The 24,404-nt window shown below is 46.8% G+C and overlaps 1 protein-coding gene across 2 annotated transcripts in view; it reads left to right on the plus strand.

Annotated features, from left to right (window-relative positions):
• The window catches only part of slc35f3b (solute carrier family 35 member F3b), a 187,115-nt gene that overhangs the window by 70,920 nt on the left and 91,791 nt on the right, over positions 1-24,404 (plus strand). Inside the window, exon 1 of one of the 2 annotated variants that reach the window (XM_045687041.1) lies at positions 15,151-15,919. The exons of the other annotated variant lie outside the window; for it this stretch is intronic. Coding sequence (XP_045542997.1) covers positions 15,844-15,919 — 76 coding nt within the window. The 5' untranslated portion in view covers positions 15,151-15,843. Of the gene's footprint in view, positions 1-15,150; positions 15,920-24,404 lie in introns of those variants that run through there. 2 annotated transcript variants of the gene reach the window in all.

Genomic DNA, 24,404 nt, shown 5'->3' on the forward strand with positions numbered 1-24,404 from the left:
CTGCATCTCATCCTGTAACTAAACCCCTCTAACTGTCACTCTGCATCTCATCCTGTAGCTAAACCCCTCTAACTGTCACTCTGCATCTCATCCTGTAGCTAAACCCCTCTAACTGTCACTCTGCATCTCATCCTGTAACTAAACCCCTCTAACTGTAACTCTGCATCTCATCCTGTAACTAAACCCCTCTAACTGTAACTCTGCATCTCATCCTGTAGCTAAACCCCTCTAACTGTCACTCTGCATCTCATCCTGTAGCTAAACCCCTCTAACTGTCACTCTGCATCTCATCCTGTAACTAAACCCCTCTAACTGTCCCTCTGCATCTCATCCTGTAGTTAAACCCCTCTAACTGTCCCTCTGCATCTCATCCTTTAGCTAAACCCTCTAACTGTCACTCTGCATCTCATCCTGTAACTAAACCCCTCTAACTGTCCCTCTGCATCTCATCCTGTAACTAAACCCCTCTAACTGTCCCTCTGCATCTCATCCTGTAGCTAAACCCCTCTAACTGTCACTCTGCATCTCATCCTGTAACTAAACCCCTCTAACTGTCCCTCTGCATCTCATCCTGTAGCTAAACCCTCTAACTGTCACTCTGCATCTCATCCTGTAACTAAACCCCTCTAACTGAGGCATTTAGATCATATGGACAGATCCGCACTTCTAACTGAGACAATTTCTGGCTATGGGCCAGTTCAGTTTAGTCATTACAGCTACTGTATCTGTCTGTCTGAGACAGTTATTATGTTATCTGTAAATAGTCATATACTGTATCTGTCTGTCTGAGACAGTTATTACTGTATCTATAAATAGTCATATACTGTATCTGTCTGTCTGAGACAGTTATTACTGTATCTATAAGTAGTCATATACTGTATCCGTCTGTCTGAGACAGTTATTACTGTATCTATAAATAGTCATATACTGTATCCGTCTGTCTGAGACAGTTATTACTGTATCTATAAATAGTCATATACTGTATCTGTCTGTCTGAGACAATTATTACTGTATCTATAAATAGTCATATACTGTATCTGTCTGTCTGAGACAGTTATTACTGTATCTATAAATAGTCATATATTGTATCTGTCTGTCTGAGACAGTTATTACTGTATCTATAAATAGTCATATACTGTATCTGTCTGTTTGAGACAGTTGGTCTGAGGGAGTTGGTCTGAGGCTGTTTGTCTGAGGCAGTTTGTCTGAGGGAGTTGGTCTGAGGGAGTTGGTCTGAGGGAGTTGGTCTGAGGCAGTTTGTCTGAGGGAGTTGGTCTGAGGCAGTTTGTCTGAGGGAGTTGGTCTGAGGGAGTTGGTATGAGGCAGTTGGTCTGAGGGAGTTGGTCTGAGGGAGTTGGTCTGAGGGAGTTGGTCTGAGGGAGTTGGTCTGAGGCAGTTGGTATGAGGCAGTTGGTCTGAGGGAGTTGGTCTGAGGCAGTTTGTCTGAGGGAGTTGGTATGAGGCAGTTGGTCTGAGGGAGTTGGTCTGAGGCAGTTTGTCTAAGGGAGTTGGTCTGAGGGAGTTGGTCTGAGGCAGTTGGTCTGAGGGAGTTGGTATGAGGCAGTTTGTCTGAGGGAGTTGGTCTGAGGGAGTTGGTCTGAGGCAGTTTGTCTGAGGGAGTTGGTATGAGGCAGTTTGTCTGAGGGAGTTGGTCTGAGGGAGTTGGTCTGAGGCAGTTTGTCTGAGAGAGTTGGTATGAGGCAGTTTGTCTGAGGGAGTTGGTCTGAGGGAGTTGGTCTGAGGCAGTTTGTCTGAGGGAGTTGGTCTGAGGGAGTCTGTCTTAGGGAGTTGGTCTGAGGGAGTTGGTCTGAGGGAGTTGGTCTGAGGGAGTTTGTCTGAGGGAGTTGGTCTGAGGCAGTTTGTCTGAGGGAGTTGGTCTGAGGGAGTTGGTCTGAGGCAGTTTGTCTGAGGGAGTTGGTCTGAGACAGTTTGTCTGAGGGAGTTGGTCTGAGGGAGTTTGTTTGAGGGAGTTGGTCTGAGGCGGTTTGTCTGAGGGAGTTGGTCTGAGGCAGTTTGTCTGAGGGAGTTTGTCAGAGGGAGTTTGTTTGAGGGAGTTGACTCTGAGGACGGAGGAGGAAGTAATGAGTTCTGTGATGTGATGAGGTCTTTGACCCATGACTTGCAGAGCTGGTGTTGTGCTGTTAGGCCTCACTCTGGTCTCTCTCTCTCTCTCTCTCTCTCTCTCTCTCTCTCTCTCTCTCTCTCTCTCTCTCTTTCTCTGGTGTTGGGCCTGTCTCTGGGCTGGAACAGGAAACAGCTTTCCCTCTCACTGTTACTCACCACCAGTGATTCTCAAAGAGGCTCTGCCCAATCAGAGGATCGGATATGCTTATATTTGCCCCCTCTGAGTATGTGTGTGTGTGTGTGTGTGTGTGTGTGTGTGTGTGTGTGTGTGTGTGTGTGTGTGTGTGTGTGTGTGTCTGTGTGTGTGTGTGTGTGTGTGTGTGTGTGTGTGTGTGTGTGTGTGTGTGTGTGTGTGTGTGTGTGTGTGTGTGTCTGTATGTACACTACCGTTCAAAAGTTTGGGGTCACTTAGAAATGTCTTAGTTTTTGAAAGAAAAGCACATTTTTTGTCCATTAAAATAACATCAAATTTATCAGAAATACAGTATAGACATTGTTAATGTTGTAAATTACTATTGTAGCTGGAAACGGCTGATTTTTAATGGAATATCTACATATGCGTACAGAGGCCCATTATCAGCAACCATCACCCCTATGTTCCAATGGCACGTTGTTAGCTAATCCAAGTTTATCATTTTAAACGGCTAATTGATCATTAGAAAACCCTTTTGCAATTATGTTTGTACAGCTGAAAACTGTTGTTCTGATTAAAGAAGGAATAAAACTGTCCTTCTTTAGACTAGTTGAGTACCTGGAGCATCAGCATTTGTGGGTTTGATTACAGGCTCAAAATGTCCAGAAAAAAATTACTTTCTTCTGAAAATGTGTAACAATGGGTCAGTCCAGTCCGACTGGCCACCGTGCCCTAGTGTCTGGGGATTGACTTTAGAGAACATGGATTTAGGTCTGTGCATCTGACTGTTACTGAGAGAGAGAGAGCGAGAGAGAGAGAGAGAGAGAGAGAGAGAGATTGAGAGAGAGAGAGAGAGAGAGAGGTAAGAGAGAGAGAGAGAGAGAGAGAGATTGAGAGAGAGAGAGAGGGAGAGAGAGAGAGAGAGAGAGAGAGAGGAGCTAGAGAGGTAGAGAGAGGAGGGGCTAGAGAGGTAGAGAGAGAGGAGCTAGAGAGGTAGAGAGAGAGGAGCTAGAGAGGTAGAGAGAGAGGAGCTAGAGAGGTAGAGAGAGAGAGAGAGGTAGAGAGAGGAGCTAGAGAGGTAGAGAGAGGAGGAGCTAGAGAGAAAGAGAGAGGAGGAGCTAGAGAGGTCGAGAGAGGAGGAGCTAGAGGTAGAGAGAGGAGCTAGAGAGGTAGAGAGAGGAGGAGCTAGAGTGGTAGAGAGAGAGAGAGAGAGGAGCTAGAGAGGTAGAGAGAGAGAGGTAGAGAGAGGAGCTAGAGAGGTAGAGAGAGGAGGAGAGGAGCGATAGAGAGAGAGGAGCTAGAGCGGTAGAGAGAGAGAGGTAGAGAGAGGAGCTAGCGAGGTAGAGAGAGAGAGAGGAGCTAGCGAGGTAGAGAGAGGAGGAGCTAGAGAGGTAGAGAGAGGAGGAGCTAGAGAGGTAGAGAGAGAGAGGTAGAGAGAGGAGCTAGCGAGGTAGAGAGAGAGAGAGGAGCTAGAGAGGTAGAGAGAGGAGGAGCTAGAGAGGTAGAGAGAGAGGTAGAGAGAGGAGCTAGAGAGGTAGAGAGAGGCGGAGAGGAGAGATAGAGAAAGAGGAGCTAGAGTGGTAGAGAGAGAGAGGTAGAGAGGTAGAGAAGCTAGAGAGAGAGAGGTAGAGAGAGGAGCTAGAGAGGTAGAGAGAGAGGAGAGGAGAGATAGAGACATACAAAAAGAGAGATTCCAGGAAGTGAGTCATAGACTTATATCACTGACTGAATACAAAGGAAGATCAAACCCATCCACACACAACCCTCCAGGTGACCACACACACACACACACACACACACACACACACACACACACACACACACACACACACACACACACACACACACACACACACACACACACACACTCAGCCCCCACCTCAACACTCACCCCCCTCCCCACACTCCCCTGTTGTTTTTCCTCCTCCTCCTTGCCTCAGCATCCTTTTCCAGCACTATTCTGAGACGGTGAGAGGATACAAATATAAGAAGCACTTTTCCTTTTCATCCATGGTTATTAGCCTCACAAGGCAGACTACTTTTCATCCATGGTTATTAGCCTCACAAGGCAGACTGCTTTTCATCCATGGTTATTAGCCTCACAAGGCAGACTGCTTTTCATCCATGGTTATTAGCCTCACAAGGCAGACTGCTTTTCATCCATGGTTATTAGCCTCACAAGGCAGACTGCTTTTCATCCATGGTTATTAGCCTCACAAGGCAGACTGCTTTTCATCCATGGTTATTAGCCTCACAAGGCAGACTGCTTTTCATCCATGGTTATTAGCCTCACAAGGCAGACTGCTTTTCATCCATGGTTATTAGCCTCACAAAGCAGACTGCTTTTCATCCATGGTTATTAGCCTCACAAGGCAGACTGCTTTTCATCCATGGTTATTAGCCTCACAAGGCAGACTATGGGAAGTGAACCGTTTTTCTAGGTCAAAGCTACCTGAGCTACTGTATCTCCACCAGACAACATTACTACATTCTCCCTGATAAATACAGATCATATCAGATCAACAAATGAGCCATAAATGCTATAGTATAATATGTTTCAATCAATGACATGTTAACTACAAGTTAGCTAGGCATGGCTAGGCAAGGGGCAATCTGCGATTGGTACAGAACATCTGTTTGTTTTTAACTTTGAACATGTCTGATATATACCCATTGATTGTCAAAGAATAGATCTGCAGCCTGATGAGCTTGTAGTTTCATACCTCATCAGAACCCAAAATATCAGCTTGTTTTACTCTATTGTTTGGAAAGAAACACTTATAGCCTCAAAAAGCCTTAAAAAGGATAATTTTGATGTCATGGATGGTCAGTCCTGGCATCCATATCTCTGTCTATCTCTGTCTAGGAATTTGAGTGGTTACGTTTATCCAGCCATATCCCTCTGCTGTTAAACAGTGGCGGGGTGACTGCTATTGTGGTTTGAACTGCAGATTGCCCCTTTACATGCACATATATATGCCCATACAGTTGAATCAGAGATTCTAGGCTGTCCTAGACATGGAAGTAGAAAGATAATGCCCTTCCATTCCTGCCTATTTCACACTATCACCGTGGGAGGATTTTAAACCTATTAGTTCCATCTAGAGAACATTCCCTTCTGACTCCCTTTATCTGGGCGCCAGCTCCCCTGTGGGTCCGGGTCTGGGTCTGGGTCTGGGTCCGGCTGCAGGGACATAACCAACGGGGAGAGGTCTTTATGTCCACGGATAATCCTCTCAACATTTTGTGAAGCATCCAGAGAGCTAATTAGAGACCTGGCTGGGAGTGGAGCTGTCTCTGTCTCACTGGGACTCAAGAGCAGCACAGCGCAGAATAACACCTGTTTGTATCTACTGAGAGAGAGGGAGAGGGGGGAGCGAGAGAGAGAGAGAGAGAGAGAGAGAGAGAGAGAGAGAGAGAGAGGGATAATACTATACATATTCAGAGTCCTCATTGAGTGATGGCTTCTATAACTCCTGACAGCTAGTTTCCTCCTTTCTGATTAACGTCAACTTCTCCCAATCTACTGCAGCCCAACCAGGGCTCACAGGGATAGGACTGAGAGCAGAGGGAGAGTGAGATGTTATTTACGGAGGAAAAACACACAAATACACTCAGACACACACACACGCACATACTTCATCATCAAATCATTTAAATGTTATTTTTCACATGCGCAGAATACAACAGGAATAGATAGACCTTACCGTGAAATGCTTACTTATAAGCCCTTAACCAACAATGTGGAGGTTATATACAGGGAGTACTGGTACCGAGTCAATGTGGAGGTTATATACAGGGAGTACTGGTAACGAGTCAATGTGGAGGTTATATACAGGGAGTACTGGTAACGAGTCAATGTGGAGGTTATATACAGGGAGTACTGGTAACGAGTCAATGTGGAGGTTATATACAGGGAGTACTGGTAACGAGTCAATATGGAGGTTATATACAGGGAGTACTGGTAATGAGTCAATGTGGAGGTTATATACAGGGAGTACTGGTACAGAGTCAATGTGGAGGTTATATACAGGGGGTACTGGTACCGAGTCAATGTGGAGGTTATATACAGGGAGTACTGGTACCGAGTCAATGTGGAGGTTATATACAGGGGGTACTGGTACCGAGTCAATGTGGAGGTTATATACAGGGAGTACCGGTACCGAGTCAATGTGGAGGTTATATACAGGGAGTACTGGTACCGAGTCAATGTGGAGGTTATATACAGGGGGTACTGGTACCGAGTCAATGTGGAGGTTATATACAGGGAGTACTGGTACCGAGTCAATGTGGAGGTTATATACAGAGTACTGGTACCGAGTCAATGTGGAGGTTATATACAGGGAGTACCGGTACCGAGTCAATGTGGAGGTTATATACAGAGAGTACTGGTACAGAGTCAATGTGGAGGTTATATACAGGGAGTACTGGTACCGAGTCAATGTGGAGGCAATATACAGGGAGTACTGGTACCGAGTCAATGTGGAGGTTATATACAGGGGGTACTGGTACCGAGTCAATGTGGAGGTTATATACAGGGAGTACTGGTACAGAGTCAATGTGGAGGTTATATACAGAGTACTGGTAGCGAGTCAATGTGGAGGTTATATACAGGGAGTACTGGTACCGAGTCAATGTGGAGGTTATATACAGGGAGTACTGGTACCGAGTCAATGTGGAGGTTATATACAGGGAGTACTGGTACCGAGTCAATGTGGAGGTTATATACAGGGGGTACTGGTACCGAGTCAATGTGGAGGTTATATACAGGGGGTACTGGTACCGAGTCAATGTGGAGGTTATATACAGGGAGTACCGGTACCGAGTCAATGTGGAGGTTATATACAGGGAGTACCGGTACAGAGTCAATGTGGAGGTTATATACAGGGAGTACTGGTACCAGGTCAATGTGGAGGTTATATACAGGGAGTACTGGTACCGAGTCAATGTGGAGGTCATATACAGGGAGTACTGGTACCGAGTCAATGTGGAGGTTATATACAGGGAGTACTGGTACCGAGTCAATGTGGAGGCTATATACAGGGAGTACCGGTACAGAGTCAATGTGGAGGTTATATACAGGGAGTACTGGTACAGAGTCAATGTGGAGGTTATATACAGGGAGTACTGGTACCGAGTCAATGTGGAGGTTATATACAGGGAGTACTGGTACCGAGTCAATGTGGAGGTTATATACAGAGTACTGGTACCGAGTCAATGTGGAGGTTATATACAGGGAGTACTGGTACCGAGTCAATGTGGAGGTTATATACAGAGTACTGGTACCGAGTCAATGTGGAGGTTATATACAGGGGGTACTGGTACCGAGTCAATGTGGAGGTTATATACAGGGAGTACTGGTACCGAGTCAATGTGGAGGTTATATACAGAGTACTGGTACTGAGTCAATGTGGAGGTTATATACAGGGAGTACTGGTACCGAGTCAATGTGGAGGTTATATACAGAGTACTGGTACCGAGTCAATGTGGAGGTTATATACAGGGGGTACTGGTACCGAGTCAATGTGGAGGTTATATACAGGGAGTACTGGTACCGAGTCAATGTGGAGGTTATATACAGGGAGTACTGGTACCGAGTCAATGTGGAGGCTATATACAGGGAGTACTGGTACCGAGTCAATGTGGAGGTTATATACAGAGAGTACTGGTACAGAGTCAATGTGGAGGCTATATACAGGGAGTACTGGTACCGCGTCAATGTGGAGGTTATATACAGAGAGTACTGGTACTGAGTCAATGTGGAGGTTATATACAGGGAGTACTGGTACTGAGTCAATGTGGAGGCAATATACAGGGAGTACTGGTACCGAGTCAATGTGGAGGTTATATACAGGGAGTACTGGTACAGAGTCAATGTGGAGGTTATATACAGGGAGTACTGGTACCGAGTCAATGTGGAGGTTATATACAGGGAGTACTGGTACCGAGTCAATGTGGAGGTTATATACAGGGAGTACTGGTACCGAGTCAATGTGGAGGCAATATACAGGGAGTACTGGTACCGAGTCAATGTGGAGGTTATATACAGGGAGTACTGGTACCGAGTCAATGTGGAGGTTATATACAGGGAGTACTGGTACCAAGTCAATGTGTAGGTTATATACAGGGAGTACTGGTACCGAGTCAATGTGGAGGTCATATACAGGGATTACCGGTACAGAGTCAATGTGGAGGTTATATACAGGGAGTACTGGTACAGAGTCAATGTGGAGGTTATATACAGGGAGTACTGGTACCGAGTCAATGTGGAGGTTATATACAGGGAGTACTGGTACCAGGTCAATGTGGAGGTTATATACAGGGAGTACTGGTACCGAGTCAATGTGGAGGTTATATACAGGGAGTACTGGTACCAGGTCAATGTGGAGGTTATATACAGGGAGTACCGGTACCGAGTCAATGTGGAGGTTATATACAGGGGGTACTGGTACCGAGTCAATGTGGAGGTTATATACAGGGAGTACCGGTACCGAGTCAATGTGGAGGTTATATACAGGGAGTACTGGTACAGAGTCAATGTGGAGGCTATATACAGGGAGTACTGGTACCTAGTCAATGTGGGGGGGTACAAGTTTGTTGAGGTAATTTGTACATGTAGGTGGGGGTACAGGTTAGAGTAGGTCATTTGTACATGTAGGTGGGGGTACAGGTTAGTGGAGGTCATTTGTACATGTAGGTGGGGTACAGGTTAGTGGAGGTCATTTGTACATGTAGGTGGGGGTACAGGTTAGTCGAGGTCATTTGTACATGTAGGTGGGGGTACAGGTTAGTGGAGGTCATTTGTACATGTAGGTGGGGGTACAGGTTATTGGAGGTCATTTGTACATGTAGGTGGGGGTACAGGTTAGTGGAGGTCATTTGTACATGTAGGTGGGGGTACAGGTTAGAGGAGGTCATTTGTACATGTAGGTGGGGGTACAGGTTAGTGGAGGTCATTTGTACATGTAGATGGGGGTACAGGTTAGAGGAGGTCATTTGTACATGTAGGTGGGTGTACAGGTTAGTGGAGGTCATTTATACATGTAGGTGGGGTACTAGGTTAGAGGAGGTCATTTGTACATGTAGATGGGGGTACAGGTTAGTGGAGGTCATTTGTACATGTAGGTGGGGGTACAGGTTAGTGGAGGTCATTTGTACATGTAGGTGGGGGTACAGGTTAGTGGAGGTCATTTATACATGTAGGTGGGGTACAGGTTAAAGGAGGTCATTTGTACATGTAGATGGGGGTACAGGTTAGTGGAGGTCATTTGTACATGTAGGTGGGGGTACAGGTTAGTGGAGGTCATTTGTACATGTAGGTGGGGGTACAGGTTAGAGGAGGTCATTTGTACATGTAGGTGGGGGTACAGGTTAGAGGAGGTCATTTGTACATGTAGGTGGGGGTACAGGTTAGTGGAGGTCATTTGTACATGTAAGTGGGGGTACAGGTTAGTGGAGGTCATTTGTACATGTAGGTGAGGGTACAAGTTAGAGGAGGTCATTTGTACATGTAGGTGGGGGTACAGGTTAGTGGAGGTCATTTGTACATGTAGGTGGGGGTACAGGTTAGAGGAGGTCATTTGTACATGTAGGTGGGGGTACAGGTTAGAGGAGGTCATTTGTACATGTAGGTGGGGGTACAGGTTAGAGGAGGTCATTTGTACATGTAGGTGGGGGTACAGGTTAGAGGAGGTCATTTGTACATGTAGGTGGGGGTACAGGTTAGTGGAGGTCATTTGTACATGTAGGTGGGGGTACAGGTTAGTGGAGGTCATTTGTACATGTAGGTGGGGGTAAGACATTATAGCTCAAAGAAATAAGAGCAGAGGGGAAATTAAATGTTATCTTGGTAGGCAACAGTCTGTCTGTCTGTCTGTCTGTCTGTCTGTCTGTCTGTCTGTCTGTCTGTCTGTCTGTCTGTCTATCTGTCTGTCTGTCCCGTTGGAGAGAGAGCTGGTTTCTGATTGTATTAATGACCTCACAAGACACCCCTGGGAGTGAAGCTGCATGGAGAAAACCAATTACAGCAATCACTAGTCCCTTTTAATGAAATGAACAAGACGTGATGCTCGACAGGCCTGCATCCCAAAGGGACCCTATTCCCTAGCTAGTACACTACTTTTGAGCAGAGCGCTATGGGGCCTGGTCAAAAGTAGTGCAGTTTATAGGGAATAGGGTGGCATTTGGGAGACAGCCCAGCTTTTATATTGATCTTTACACGATCTGAGCTATTGCATGTGAAACAGTTACACACTGTTTTAGAAGTCAGTGATGTATTGTATATGAGTGTAAATGCTGTGGACAATGCTGATCTATAGTAGGAGTCTGTAATCTGTTCTACAGCCCATTCACCCTGCTACTGGAATGGGTGTAAACAGGGTCACACTCCACCAGATAAACATTGTTCTATGGAAAAACTCTGCTGTTTTCTCATGGGGTCTTTCTGTCAAAAACACAGTGCAGGATCAGTTTTACACACACATGCAGGCATGAGCATGAACGCAGACACACATGCAGGCATGAGCATGAACGCAGACACACATGCAGGCATGAGCATGAACGCAGACACACATGCAGGCATGAGCATGAACGCAGACACACATATACACACACAATAACATCCCGACCTGCCACACCTGTAGCCTGCAGGATGATGACGCGTGTGACTCTCTCTGATTGGTTCCTGACGGTGTTTATAGTGTGTTTACATTATCCATCAAACATCCTGTGCAGATCTCTCTCCCTCTCCTCCCTCTCTCTCTTCCATCTCCTCTCTCACACTCTTTTTTGTAGTAATCACCTCTTTCATTCTCTCTCTTTCTCTCTTCCCTCTCTTTCTTTCTCCCTCTTTCTTTCTCCCCCTCCCTCTCTTTCTCTCTCTATCTCTCTCTCTCTCTCTCTCTTCCTCTCTCTCACTTTTCTCCCCCCACTCCCTCTCTCTCTCCTCATCCATCTCCCTCTTTTTCTCTCTCCCTCCCTCTCTCTCTCTTCCCCTCTCACCCCTCCTTTCCCTCTCTCTATCTCCTCATCCATCAGCTCTCATTCTCTGTTTCTGTCTCTTCCCTCTAACCCAAACACAGACCCTGACACTGACGCACGGGGAGCAGTGGAAAATGGTAGAAACTGTCCAATCAATTATATTAGTGGGAACAACTGGTAAAGAGAGGACTGGGGAAGAGAGGACTGGGGAAGAGGGGACTGGGGAAGAGGGGACTGGGGGAAGAGAGGACTGGGGGAAGAGAGGACTGGGGGGAGAGAGGACTGGGGGAAGAGGGGACTGGGGGAAGAGAGGACTGGGGAAGAGGGGACTGGGGGAAGAGAGGACTGGGGGAAGAGAGGACTGGGGGGAGAGAGGACTGGGGGAAGAGAGGACTGGGGGAAGAGGGGACTGGGGGAAGAGGGAACTGGGGGGAAGAGAGGACTGGGGGGAGAGAGGACTGGGGGAGAGAGGACTGGGGGAAGAGAGGACTGGGGGAAGAGAGGACTGGGGGAAGAGAGGACTGGGGAAGAGGGGACTGGGGGAAGAGAGGACTGGGGGAAGAGAGGACTGGGGGAGAGAGGACTGGGGGAAGAGAGGACTGGGGGAAGAGGGGACTGGGGGAAGAGGGAACTGGGGGAAGAGAGGACTGGGGGGAGAGAGGACTGGGGGAAGAGAGGACTGGGGGAAGAGGGGACTGGGGGAAGAGAGGACTGGGGGAAGAGAGGACTGGTAAAGAGAGGACCTGGTTGAATAGAGGACTGGGGGAAGAGGGGACTGGTAAAGAGAGGACTGGGGGAATAGAGGACTGGGGGAAGAGGGGACTGGGGGAAGAGGGGACTGGGGAAGAGGGGACTGGGGAAGAGGGGACTGGGGGAAGAGGGGACTGGGGGAAGAGGGACTGGGGGAAGAGAGGACTGGGGGAAGAGAGGACTGGGGAAGAGAGGACTGGTAAAGAGAGGACTGGGGGAATAGAGGACTGGGGGAAGAGAGGACTGGGGAAGAGGGGACTGGGGGAAGAGAGGACTGGGGAAGAGAGGACTGGGGGAAGAGAGGACTGGGGGAAGAGGGAACTGGGGGAAGAGAGGACTGGTAAAGAGAGGACTGGGGGAAGAGAGGACTGGGGGAAGAGGGGACTGGGGGAAGAGGGGACTGGGGGAAGAGGGGACTGGGGGAAGAGGGGACTGGGGGGAGAGGGAACTGGGGGAAGAGGGGACTGGGGGAAGAGAGGACTGGGGAAGAGAGGACTGGGGGAATAGAGGACTGGGGGAAGAGAGGACTGGGGAAGAGGGGACTGGGGGAAGAGAGGACTGGGGAAGAGAGGACTGGGGGAAGAGGGGACTGGGGAAGAGGGGACTGGGGAAGAGGGGACTGGGGAAGAGGGGACTGGGGAAGAGAGGACTGGGGAAGAGGGGACTGGGGAAGAGGGGACTGGGGGAAGAGGGGACTGGGGGAAGAGAGGACTGGGGAAGAGAGGACTGGGGGAAGAGAGGACTGGGGAAGAGAGGACTGGGGGAAGAGAGGACTGGGGAAGAGGGGACTGGGGAAGAGGGGACTAGGGGGAAGAGGGGACTGGGGGAAGAGGGGACTGGGGAAGAGAGGACTGGGGAAGAGGGGACTGGGGAAGAGGGGACTGGGGGAAGAGAGGACTGGGGAAGAGAGGACTGGGGGAAGAGGGGACTGAGGGAAGAGGGGACTGGGGGAAGAGGGAACTGGGGGAAGAGAGGACTGGGGGAAGAGAGACTGGGGGAAGAGAGGACTGGGGGAAGAGGGTTTGGAAAGGAACATGCTCTTCATGCACTAAGGACTCTTCCAGTCGTGTAGGAAATGGTGAAATGGTGTGTAAGAAAGGCAACAGTGAACAGTAGTTACAGTAGTTAGTAGAGCGAGAGATTCATTTCCTTGAACCTCTAGCCTGGCACTTTGTGAAAACTTTGTGTCTAGTGACAGTCTCTTCAAAAAAAATGTTAGGACACGTGAGATTTGATTCTGGGTTCCAAGGTAAGTGAGTTGGGAGAGAGAGAGGATTGGGGAAGGAGGGGGTTAGAGTGTCTGATGTGTTTTTGTAGAGGGCTGCGTATCTCCGTCCCAAATGGCATTCTGTTCCCTATATAGTGCACTACTTTTGACCAGGACCCATAGGGGGAAGAAGGGAGGAATTAAACAAATCTATTGATCGAGCTTCAAGGTCCAGATTTGAATTTGAGGAATATAGGGTGCCATTTGGGACACAACCCCGTGTCCTAGTTATCAGATCAGGGATTCTAGCCTGTACAACCCCTTGTCCTAGTTATCAGATCAGGGATTCTAGCCTGTACAACCCCTTGTCCTAGTTATCAGATCAGGGATTCTAGCCTGTACAACCCCTTGTCCTAGTTATCAGATCAGGGATTCTAGCCTGTACAACCCCTTGTCCTAGTTATCAGATCAGGGATTCTAGCCTGTACAACCCCTTGTCCTAGTTATCAGATCAGGGATTCTAGCCTGTACAACCCCTTGTCCTAGTTATCAGATCAGGGGATATGAGCCTGTAGAATCTAGTGAAGAGGAAGAGTCTAGCCAGTGAATTATTCAGAGTGCCTTCTTTTAGTCATGTACACACTCCCCCAACAGATTTTACACACACGCACACGCACGTGCACACAGACACACAACCATACACACATAGCCACACGCACACACACCACACAGACGTTATCCTCAGTCACTTCTACCTGCCCTGGGGAGAATGATGCCTGTCTGTCGTTGTGAAGGGTGTGTCAGTCATTGTATCCTCCAGTGGGTTTAGGAAGAGCATTATGAAAGATAATGGGTGGAGGTGGAGTGGCTATCAGCAGGGTATTGATCAAACATGTTGAGGAACAACAAGGATAATATTCAAACTTAGATTCTAACGTTTAATATAGGCTAAGTACAATTTGATTGATTGGATTTATAAGGTGTTGCTATTTAGGCAATGCCTTGTAAACAAAATGCTTCTTTGGCAACTTCAATAGACCCTACTACTAGTAATAACACAATGTTATAATGGCAGGTGTATTTTTCAACCAGAGCAAAAGACAAACGAATTCCAGTGGGATAATATAAATCACTATTATGTGGTTTTATTTTCTCACACTGTGTAAAATCTGTGTACTGGATCAAATCTGCTGCTTAAACAGCCTGGTCTCATAGACTAGATGTAACATATTAAATGTAAATCCGGAACACTCAAATTAGTATGATGTGTTATGTTTGGTATGGTTACATCAGATAGAAGGTTACTTAGGGCAAAAAGGAAAGTAGGGTGGTTGGTCGGGCGTTTAACACGAATGTCTAGCAACCCAAAAGTTGTGAGTTCAAATCTCATCACAGACAATTTTAGCAAATTAGCAACTTTTCAACTACTTACTACTTTTGAGCTACTTTGCAACTACTTAGCATGTTAGATAACCCTAATCATAACCCTAATCATAACCCTAACCTTAACTCTTTTAGCTAACCCTTCCCCTAACCTTAACCCTTTAACCTAACTCTAAATTGAACCCTAATCTTAACCCTAACCCCAGCTAACATTAGCCAGCTAGCTAACATTCATCTCCTAGCCACCTAGCTAGAATTTGTAACATATCATACGTTTATCAAATTCGTAACATATAGTATGTTTGGCAAATTCATAGCATATTGATTGTACATTTTGTAAATTCGTAACATATAATATGAATTGTAATTCGTAACATATCATACGGAATTGTTGATGGACATCCACAAATTAATACAAACCATATACGAAAAGTAAAATATCATACTAGATGACGTGTCCTAGATTTACATACAGAATAATACGAAATGCTCTGAGACCAGTTTGGCGAAAATTTTATTTTTCCAAGACTTTCTATTGAGGAGGAAAACTGCCTCCCCGTGCAAGCCTTGTGTCTTCATATAACCCTTGAATAGGACGGATAGGCTACAGTATATTTTCCCTCTACATCAGCCCCAGTCGCATCAGATCACTCACACTATCCCTGCCACTCCAATGCAAGCAGTTTCACCGCTGCCCGCCGTGATCGATCCTTCCTCATATCTCCAAGCTGCAACCAGCTCTGAGTCACCAACCACCTGCCTCCGGGAACCGCGCTTCGGGAGGTCTGGTGGGCTGGCAGCGGGCACGGCACGTCTGGCTCTGGACGGACAGAGGGGCCGGGGGAGGAGAGATAATGCAAGTGAGGGAGATGGTGGATGCCTGCGGCACGCGTGACGTGGCAAATTGCAGCATTTGCCTCTACTGTTTTACATGTGAAGAGAGAGAGAAAGAGCTCAGCCTCACGCTCTGGCAGGATACTGCAGAACCGGGGAAGGGAGGGAGGGAATGAGGGAGGGAATGAGGGAGGGGAATCGAATCAGAAGAAAGAAAAGCGACTGAGGGAGAGTTGAGGAACGGAGGGGCACAAGGTGGATCCACGAGAGAGGACGAGAGAGGTAGCGGGAAACTGCTGATCCGACGTCTAGAGAAGAGTAAAGACAAGAAGCATCAAAAGTCCCACAGTCAGTCACAGAAGAGATTGGTACCACACCAGATTCAGGGATGTAGCCGAAGAGGGGAGAGCTCAGCCTTTCCGAGCTCGTCACTATGAAGAAACATTCCGCCAGGGTTGCCCCGCTGTCCGCTTGCAACAGCCCGGTGCTCACTTTAACAAAAGTCAAAGGTAGGGAGAACTCCGTTCTGTGACTTGACTTCGGTCTTGCTTAAAGCCCGATTTGGTATTCGTCCACCTAATATTTGTAGCCTATTTTACATTCACCCTTGAAACCTAAATATTGTAGTGTCCAAGGTTAGACTTGTAAATCAACCAGAAAATAGACATAGCCTATAAGTTTGGCGTTGTGTGACTGTGGCAGAGAAACTTGGGCCAGTCAGGGGTGATGAATGGTGTTGGTGAAAGAGTTTTCTGCTTTGAGGCACCGATTAACTTTCAGAAATGTACCGTTGCGTGTCAAAACGCTTCGGATTACCAACGGAATGAACCGCCCTTCGCGGCAATTACGGATGCGTTCGGGAAGAATTTATCTTAATAGACCATCAACGCTTCTAATTACACATTTTACTACCCTGGAAAAAATGTCTTGATCATAATGGGAGATACTGTTGTTACAGTCATTTATTCGCACAATCTCTTCTTTTGCTGTATTGTTTAAAAGCCAGACTGTATGTCGTTCTGCACTTTCAAAAATGTAGTTAAGAATTCATTTCTCTCCAACCACATCTGCATAATCGTCACTAAATATAATAACACCCACATTTTGGGGGGGCGAATCCTGTAAAATGCAAATCAGAAACCGATTTATGGCCAAATAGAAGTTTTGTCCTGCAAAATGCATCGGGCCATTGAAGTGTTGCGCTGCTTGTCCATCATGAGTGAGTGCATGGGGGGAGCATGAGGCTGTTATTGTAGAACAGGGCAGGGACGGACACCCCGCCGCGCGCACACACACACACACACACACACACACACACACACACACACACACACACACACACACACACACACACACACACACACATATATCTTTAAATTGACAAGGGGATAAAAATGATTGTCTGCCTTTCCAAACTCCTTGCTCCGGCCAAACGCTAAGCCACGCCCACGGACGTTAGTTTCTTCTCCGCAATGAGTCTGGATCTGAGTACCTCCCAACGATTTCTAGAACACAAACACATTCTAACCATTCTGATTGGTCCCAGAAACCATGGGTTTTGGCCAGAACACACGTGGGTAAAGCGCCATTTTGAAAATGTGTAATACTCACCACAAACAACTTCAAAGATGTAAACCTTTATAACCCTACCAGTAGACAGGTAATAAACCTTTATAACCCTACCAGTAAACAGGTAATAAACCGTTATAACCCTACCAGTAGACAGGTAATAAACCTTTATAACCCTACCAGTAGACAGGTAATAAACCTTTATAACCCTACCAGTAAACAGGTAATAAACCTTTATAACCCTACCAGTAAACAGGTAATAAACCTTTATAACCCTACCAGTAAACAGGTAATAAACCTTTATAACCCTACCAGTAGACAGGTAATACACCTTTATAACCCTACCAGTATACAGGTAATAAACCTTTATAACCCTACCAGTAAACAGGTAATAAACCTTTATAACCCTACCAGTAGACAGGTAATAAACCTTTATAACCCTACCAGTAGACAGGTAATAAACCTGTATAACCCTACCAGTAGACAGGTAATAAACCTTTATAACCCTACCAGTAAACAGGTAATAAACCTTTATAACCCTACCAGTAGACAGGTAATAAACCTTTATAACCCTACCAGTAGACAGGTAATAAACCTTTATAACCCTACCAGTAGACAGGTAATAAACCTTTATAACCCTACCAGTAGACAGGTAATAAACCTTTATAACCCTACCAGTAGACAGGTAATAAACCTTTATAACCCTACCAGTAAACAGGTAATAAACCTTTATAACCCTACCAGTAGACAGGTAATAAACCGTTATAACCCTACCAGTAGACAGGTAATAAACCTTTATGAACCCTACCAGTAGACAGGTAATAAACCTTTATAACCCTACCAGTAGACAGGTAATAAACCTTTATAACCCTACCAGTAGACAGGTAATAAACCTTTTTAACCCTACCAGTAGACAGGTAATAAACCTTTATAACCCTACCAGTAGAAAGGTAATAAACCTTTATAACCCTACCAGTAGTCAGGTAATAAACCTTTATAACCCTACCAGTAGACAGGTAATAAACCTTTATAACCCTACCAGTAGACAGGTAATAAACCTTTATAACCCTACCAGTAGACAGGTAATAAACCTTTATAACCCTACCAGTAAACAGGTAATAAACCTTTATAACCCTACCAGTAGACACGTAATAAACCTTTATAACCCTACCAGTAGACAGGTAATAAACCTTTATAACCCTACCAGTAGACAGGTAATAAACCTTTATAACCCTACCAGTAGACAGGTAATAAACCTTTATAACCCTACCAGTAGACAGGTAATAAACCTTTATAACCCTACCAGTAGACAGGTAATAAACCTTTATAACCCTACCAGTAAACAGGTAATAAACCTTTATAACCCTACCAGTAGACAGGTAGTAAACTTCAAGATCAAAAAACAAACAAACAATATATTATGACAGGTCAACCAGTAGAGGCCAGGTGTTTGAAAGCTGCATCCTCTGCAGATGGAGAGGGTCAGTTCATGTCTTGAGCGGAGGGAGCTGGTCAGGTGATCTTGTAGAGGGCAAGTCTGGTTACCAGCCTGACTCTTATAGCCACTGGACTTCTCCTCCTTCACTCTGTGTAGCACCACTTGGTTGATGCCTCAGCAGCTCTTGGCGCCAGAAAGCTCACCACACAAAGTTCAGAATAGTATCCAGTCGTCTTCTCTACGAGCTGTCTGTCTCACCACTGTTGTATTCCTCTGTCTCCCATTCTTCTCACGCTTCAGACCACTCCTCACATGTTGTTTTCAGAAGATCAGGAACTGGCAGCCAGGTGAAACAATAAAGCAGGTACCCTGCCCAGATGCATTTTTCAAACAAAAACATTAGCCAGCTAGTTAGCTAGCTAGTTAGCCACGGCAAAAATAGTTAGCCTGTCAGTCAATCTGTAAACCCTTGACTCAGCATACCACTAGAAGATTACAGCAGTACACAGAGGAAACTAGCATTTCCTGTTGAGATGGGAAAGGAAAAGGACAGACTAATTACAGTTTTACATGCACAGCTGGATGTTGTGTGTGTGTGCGTGTGTGTGTGTCCTAAAGCTGTGTTTATATTGTTGAATCACTCACAGCGGTATTTGTTGTCCCTGTGTGCTCCAGCAGTGTCTGAAAGGTGAGTGTGCAGGAAGGGTTGTCTCTCTCAGTGCTCTGTTAGAGAGACACCCTTCCTCTCCTGCTGTTGTGTACTGACACACACACACACACACACACACACACACACACACACACACACACACACACACACACACACACACACACACACACACACACACACACACACACGTTGAGTGTTGACCAGTAGGTCTAGAGCTTTTGTATAAGAAGAAAGCATAGTGTCAGTTCATTATAATAAGTCATGAACCTTCCCTGTCCACCCTAGGAACACTGAACCTTCCCTGTCCACCCTAGAAACACTGAACCTTCCCTGTCCACCCTAGAAACACTGAACCTTCCCTGTCCACCCTAGAAACACTGAACCTTCCCTGTCCACCCTAGAAACACTGAACCTTCCCTGTCCACCCTAGAAACACTGAACCTTCCCTGTCCACCCTAGAAACACTGAACCTTCCCTGTCCACCCTAGAGAAACTGTTTTACAGTCCAGACTGACATTATCTTTAGCTTTACAGAGGGACACGCAGTGAGAGAATGATCATTCACTTTTTAATCAGCTTTATGAAGTGGAGGAGATTGATTGTCCCAATGGAGGATTTGTTTAGTAAGTGGACGTTGAAGCACCGTCTCATACACATCAACACGGTTACTATGACACAGAAATAGATCCTTGTTCAGTGGCCTCACTGGCTTTGAAGAATGACCTGTCAGCCTTGGAGATATGAGGGTCAGGGTTCAATCTCCAGTGAAATCATATACAGTCATGGCCAAAAGTTTTGAGAATGACACAAATTAGAATTTTCACAAAGTTTGCTGCTTCAGTGTCTTTCGATATTTTTGTCAGATGTTACTATGGAATACTGAAGTATAATTACAAGCATTTCATAAGTGTCAAAGGCTTTTACTGACAATTACATGAAGTTGATGCAAAGAGTCCATATTTGCAGTGTTGACCCTTCTTTTTCAAGACCTCTGCAATCCGCCCTGGCATGCTGTCAATTAACTTCTGGGCCACATCCTGACTGATGGCAGCCCATTCTTGCATAATCAATGCTTGGAGTTTGTCAGAATTTGTGGGTTTTTGTTTGTCCACCTGCCTCTTAAGGGTGACCACAAGTTCTCAATGGGATTAAGGTCTGGGGAGTTTCCTGGCCATGGACCCAAAATATCGATGTTTTGTTCCCCGAACCACTTAGTTATCACTTTTGCCTTATGGCAAGGTGCTCCATCATGCTGGAAAAGACATTGTTCGTCACCAAACTGTTCCTGGATGGTTGGGAGAAGTTGCTCTCGGAGGATGTGTTGGTACCATTCTTTATTCATGGCTGTGTTCTTAGGCAAAATTGTGAGTGAGCCCACTCCCTTGGCTGAGAAGCAACCCCACACATGAATGGTCTCAGGATGCTTTACTGTTGGCATGATACAGGACTGATGGTAGCGCTCACCTTGTCTTCTCCGGACAAGCTTTTTTCCGGATGCTCCAAACAATCGGAAAGGGGATTCATCAGAGAAAATTACTTTACCTCAGTCCTCAGCAGTCCAATCTCGGTACCTTTTGCAGAATATCAGTCTGTCCCTGATGTTTTTCCTGGAGAAAGGTGGTTTCTTTGCTGCCCTTCTTGACACCGGGCCATCCTCCAAAAGTCTTCGCCTCACTGTGCGCGCAGGTGCACTCACACCTGCCTGCTGCCATTCCTGAGTTCTTGATGATCTGATAAATGGTTGATTTAAGTGCAATCTTACTGGCAGCAATATCCTTGCCTGTGAAGCCCTTTTTGTGCAAAGCAATGATGACGGCACGTGTTTCCTTGCAGGTAACCATGATTGACAGAGGAAGAACAATGATTCAAAGCACCACCCTCCTTTTGAAGCTTCCAGTCTGTTATTCGAACTCAATCAGCATGACAGAGTGATCTCCAGCCTTGTCCTCGTCAACACTCACACCTGTGTTAATGAGAGAATCTCTGATATGATGTCAGCTGGTCCTTTTGTGGCAGGGCTGAAATGCAGTGGAAATGTTTTGGGGGGATTCAGTTCATTTGCATAGCAAAGAGGGACTTTGCAATTAATTGCAATTCATCTGATCCCTCTTCATAACATTCTGGAGTATATGCAAATTGCCATCATACAAACTGAGGCAGCAGACTTTGTGAAAAGTTATATTTGTGTCATTCTCAAAACTTTTGGCCACGACTGTACTGTGTAGGTAGGAAAGAGGATGGAGAATTGTATTCCTATGTGTTTGATAGCCTAGCATATAACTTGTGAAGTTTGTCCAGTTTATTTTGATGGATTACCAGTTGCAGAAAAGAGAACGTAGAGGAGAAGCTAACAGGTGTACTTTTCTAGACTGTATTGAAAGAGAAGGAGAGAAGATTAGAGGAGGGGAGAAGAGAGGGGGGACAGGAGAGGGAGAGGGGGAGGAGAGACGTAGGGAAAGAGGAGGGGAAGTATTACAGAGTGTGAAGAGAAGATGAAAGGACAGATGATGAGGGTGATGAAGAGAGGAGAGTACTGGACAAGACAGGAGAGAGTGAACAGAGCGAGGTATTGCAGGGGCATGACAGGGAGGAGAGTGTATGGAGAGATTATGGTGAGAGTATGGAGGGTTGTGGGTTCGATTCACGCGCCACCCACATGTAAAAATGTATGCACGCATGAAAGCGTCTGCTAAATGGTATATTTTATTTATATTATTTTATATATTAGAAGGAAGAAAGAGGTATTATAGAGTATGGAGAGAAGAGGAGAGGAGAGGGAGGAGAGAGTAGAGGACAGACAGAGGAAAGTAGAGAACAGACAGGAGCAGGACAGAGGAGAGGACAGACAGGAGCAGGACAGAGGAGAGGACAGACAGGAGCAGGACAGAGGAGAGGACAGACAGGAGCAGGACAGAGGAGAGGACAGACAGGAGCAGGACAGAGGAGAGGACAGACAGGAGAGGACAGAGGAGAGGACAGACAGACAGGAGCAGGACAGAGGACAGACAGACAGGGGCAGGACAGAGGAGAGGACAGACAGACAGACAGGGGCAGGACAGAGGAGAGGACAGACAGGCGCAGGACCGAGGAGAGGACAGACAGACAGGAGCAGGACAGAGGAGAGGACAGACAGGAGCAGGACAGAGGAGAGGACAGACAGGAGCAGGACAGAGGACAGACAGGGGCAGGACAGAGGAGAGGACAGACAGACAGACAGACAGGAGCAGGACAGAGGACAGACAGACAGGGGCAGGACAGAGGAGAGGACAGACAGACAGGAGCAGGACAGAGGACAGACAGACAGGGGCAGGACAGAGGAGAGGACAGACAGGGGCAGGACAGAGGAGAGGACAGACAGGAGCAGGACAGAGGAGAGGACAGACAGACAGGAGCAGGACAGAGGAGAGGACAGACAGGGGCAGGACAGAGGAGAGGACAGACAGACAGGAGCAGGACAGACAGGGGCAGGACAGAGGAGAGGACAGACAGACAGGAGCAGGACAAAGGAGAGGACAGACAGACAGGAGCAGGACAGAGGAGAGGACAGCCTGCTCCCTCTGTGATGTAAACATACAGTACTCTGCAGGTGGAGTGAATCACAGAGGCCTCTGCGTATAAATACCATTGTGTGTGTGTGTGTGTGTGTGTGTGTGTGTAGGTGTGGGTTGGTGTGGGTGTGGGTGTGGGTGTAGGTGTGGGTTGGTGGGGGTGTGTGTGGGTGTACGTGTGGGTTGGTGGGTGTGTGTGTGTGTGGGTGTAGGTGTGGGTTGGTGGGGGTGTGTGTGGGTGTAAGTGTGGGTTGGTGGGTGTGGGTGTAGGTGTGGGTTGGTGGGTGTGTGTGTGGGTGTGTGTATGGGTGTAGGTGTGGGTTGGTGGGGGTGTGTGTGGGTGTGGGTGTGGGTGTAGGTGTGGGTTGGTGGGTGTGTGTATGGGTGTAGGTGTGGGTTGGTGGGTGTGTGTGTGGGTGTGTGTGTGTATGGGTGTAGGTGTGGGTTGGTGGGGGTGTGTGTGTGTGTGTGTATGGGTGTAGGTGTGGGTTGGTGGGGGTGTGTGTGTGTATGGGTGTAGGTGTGGGTTGGTGGGGGTGTGTGTGTGTGTGTGTATGGGTGTCGGTGTGGGTTGGTGTGTGTGTGTGTGTGTGTGTGTGTGTGTGTGTGTGTGTAGGTGTGGGTTGGTGGGGGTGTGTGTGCTCACCACTTCTCAGACAGACACCCAGCCTGCTTACCGTACAGATAAGTGAGTCACCCTCTGCCTGTTAACCTCTAGATATGTAATTTAGCAGATATGTTATCCAAAACAACTTGTAGTCATGCCTGCATATATTTGTTGAATGGGTGGCCCCAGTGAGAATCCAATCCACAGAGTCAAAACCAAGCTACTAAATAATGCTGGGTTCCAAATGGACCCCTAGCTCCTAGTCCCTATCTCCTAACCCCTAACCACTCCTGTATATTTGTGGGGATTGGTGTAAGCCTTAACATTATCATGATAGATAACCCCAGCCAGACTGTCAAAAGACAAGGTGAACCATTACCATGAGGCTTATACTGTCACTATCCAATCGTTTCAGAGGGCCTACAGAGGGGCAGAGCTGGACTCTCTCTCTCTCTCTCTCTCTCTCTCTCTCTCTTTCTATACCTCTCTTTCGCTCTCGTTCTCTCTCTCTCTCTGTCTCTCTCTCTCTTTCTCTCTCTCTCTCTACCTCTCTCTCTCTCTACCTCTCTCTCTCTATACCTCTCTTTCGCTCTCTCTACCTCTCTCTCTCTCTCTTTCTATACCTCTCTTTCGCTCTCTCTACCTCTCTCTCTCTCTCTCTCTCTCTCTCTCTCTCTCTTTCTATACCTCTCTTTCGCTCTCTCTATCTCTCTTTCTCTTTCTTTCTCTCTTTCTCTCTCTCTCTCTCTTTCTCTCTCTCTTTCTCTCTCTCTCTACCTCTCTCTACCTCTCTCTCTCGCTCTCTCTCTCTTTCTATACCTCTCTTTCGCTCTCTCTACCTCTCTCTCTCTCTCTCTTTCTATACCTCTCTTTCGCTCTCTCTACCTCTCTCTCTCTCTCTCTTTCTATACCTCTCTTTCGCTCTCTCTACCTCTCTCTTTCTCTTTCTTTCTCTCTCTCTCTCTCTCTCTCTCTCTCTCTCTCTCTCTCTCTCTTTCTATACCTCTCTTTCGCTCTCGTTCTCTCTCTCTCTCTCTACCTCTCTCTACCTCTCTCTCTCTCTCTCTCTCTCTCTCTCTCTCTCTCTCTCTCTCTCTCTCTCTACCTCTCTTTCGCTCTCTCTACCTCTCTCTTTCTCTTTCTCTCTCTCTCTCTCTCTCTC

Source organism: Salmo salar, chromosome ssa01 (assembly GCF_905237065.1).
Source record: "Salmo salar chromosome ssa01, Ssal_v3.1, whole genome shotgun sequence".
NCBI classification, from domain to species: Eukaryota; Metazoa; Chordata; class Actinopteri; order Salmoniformes; family Salmonidae; genus Salmo; species Salmo salar.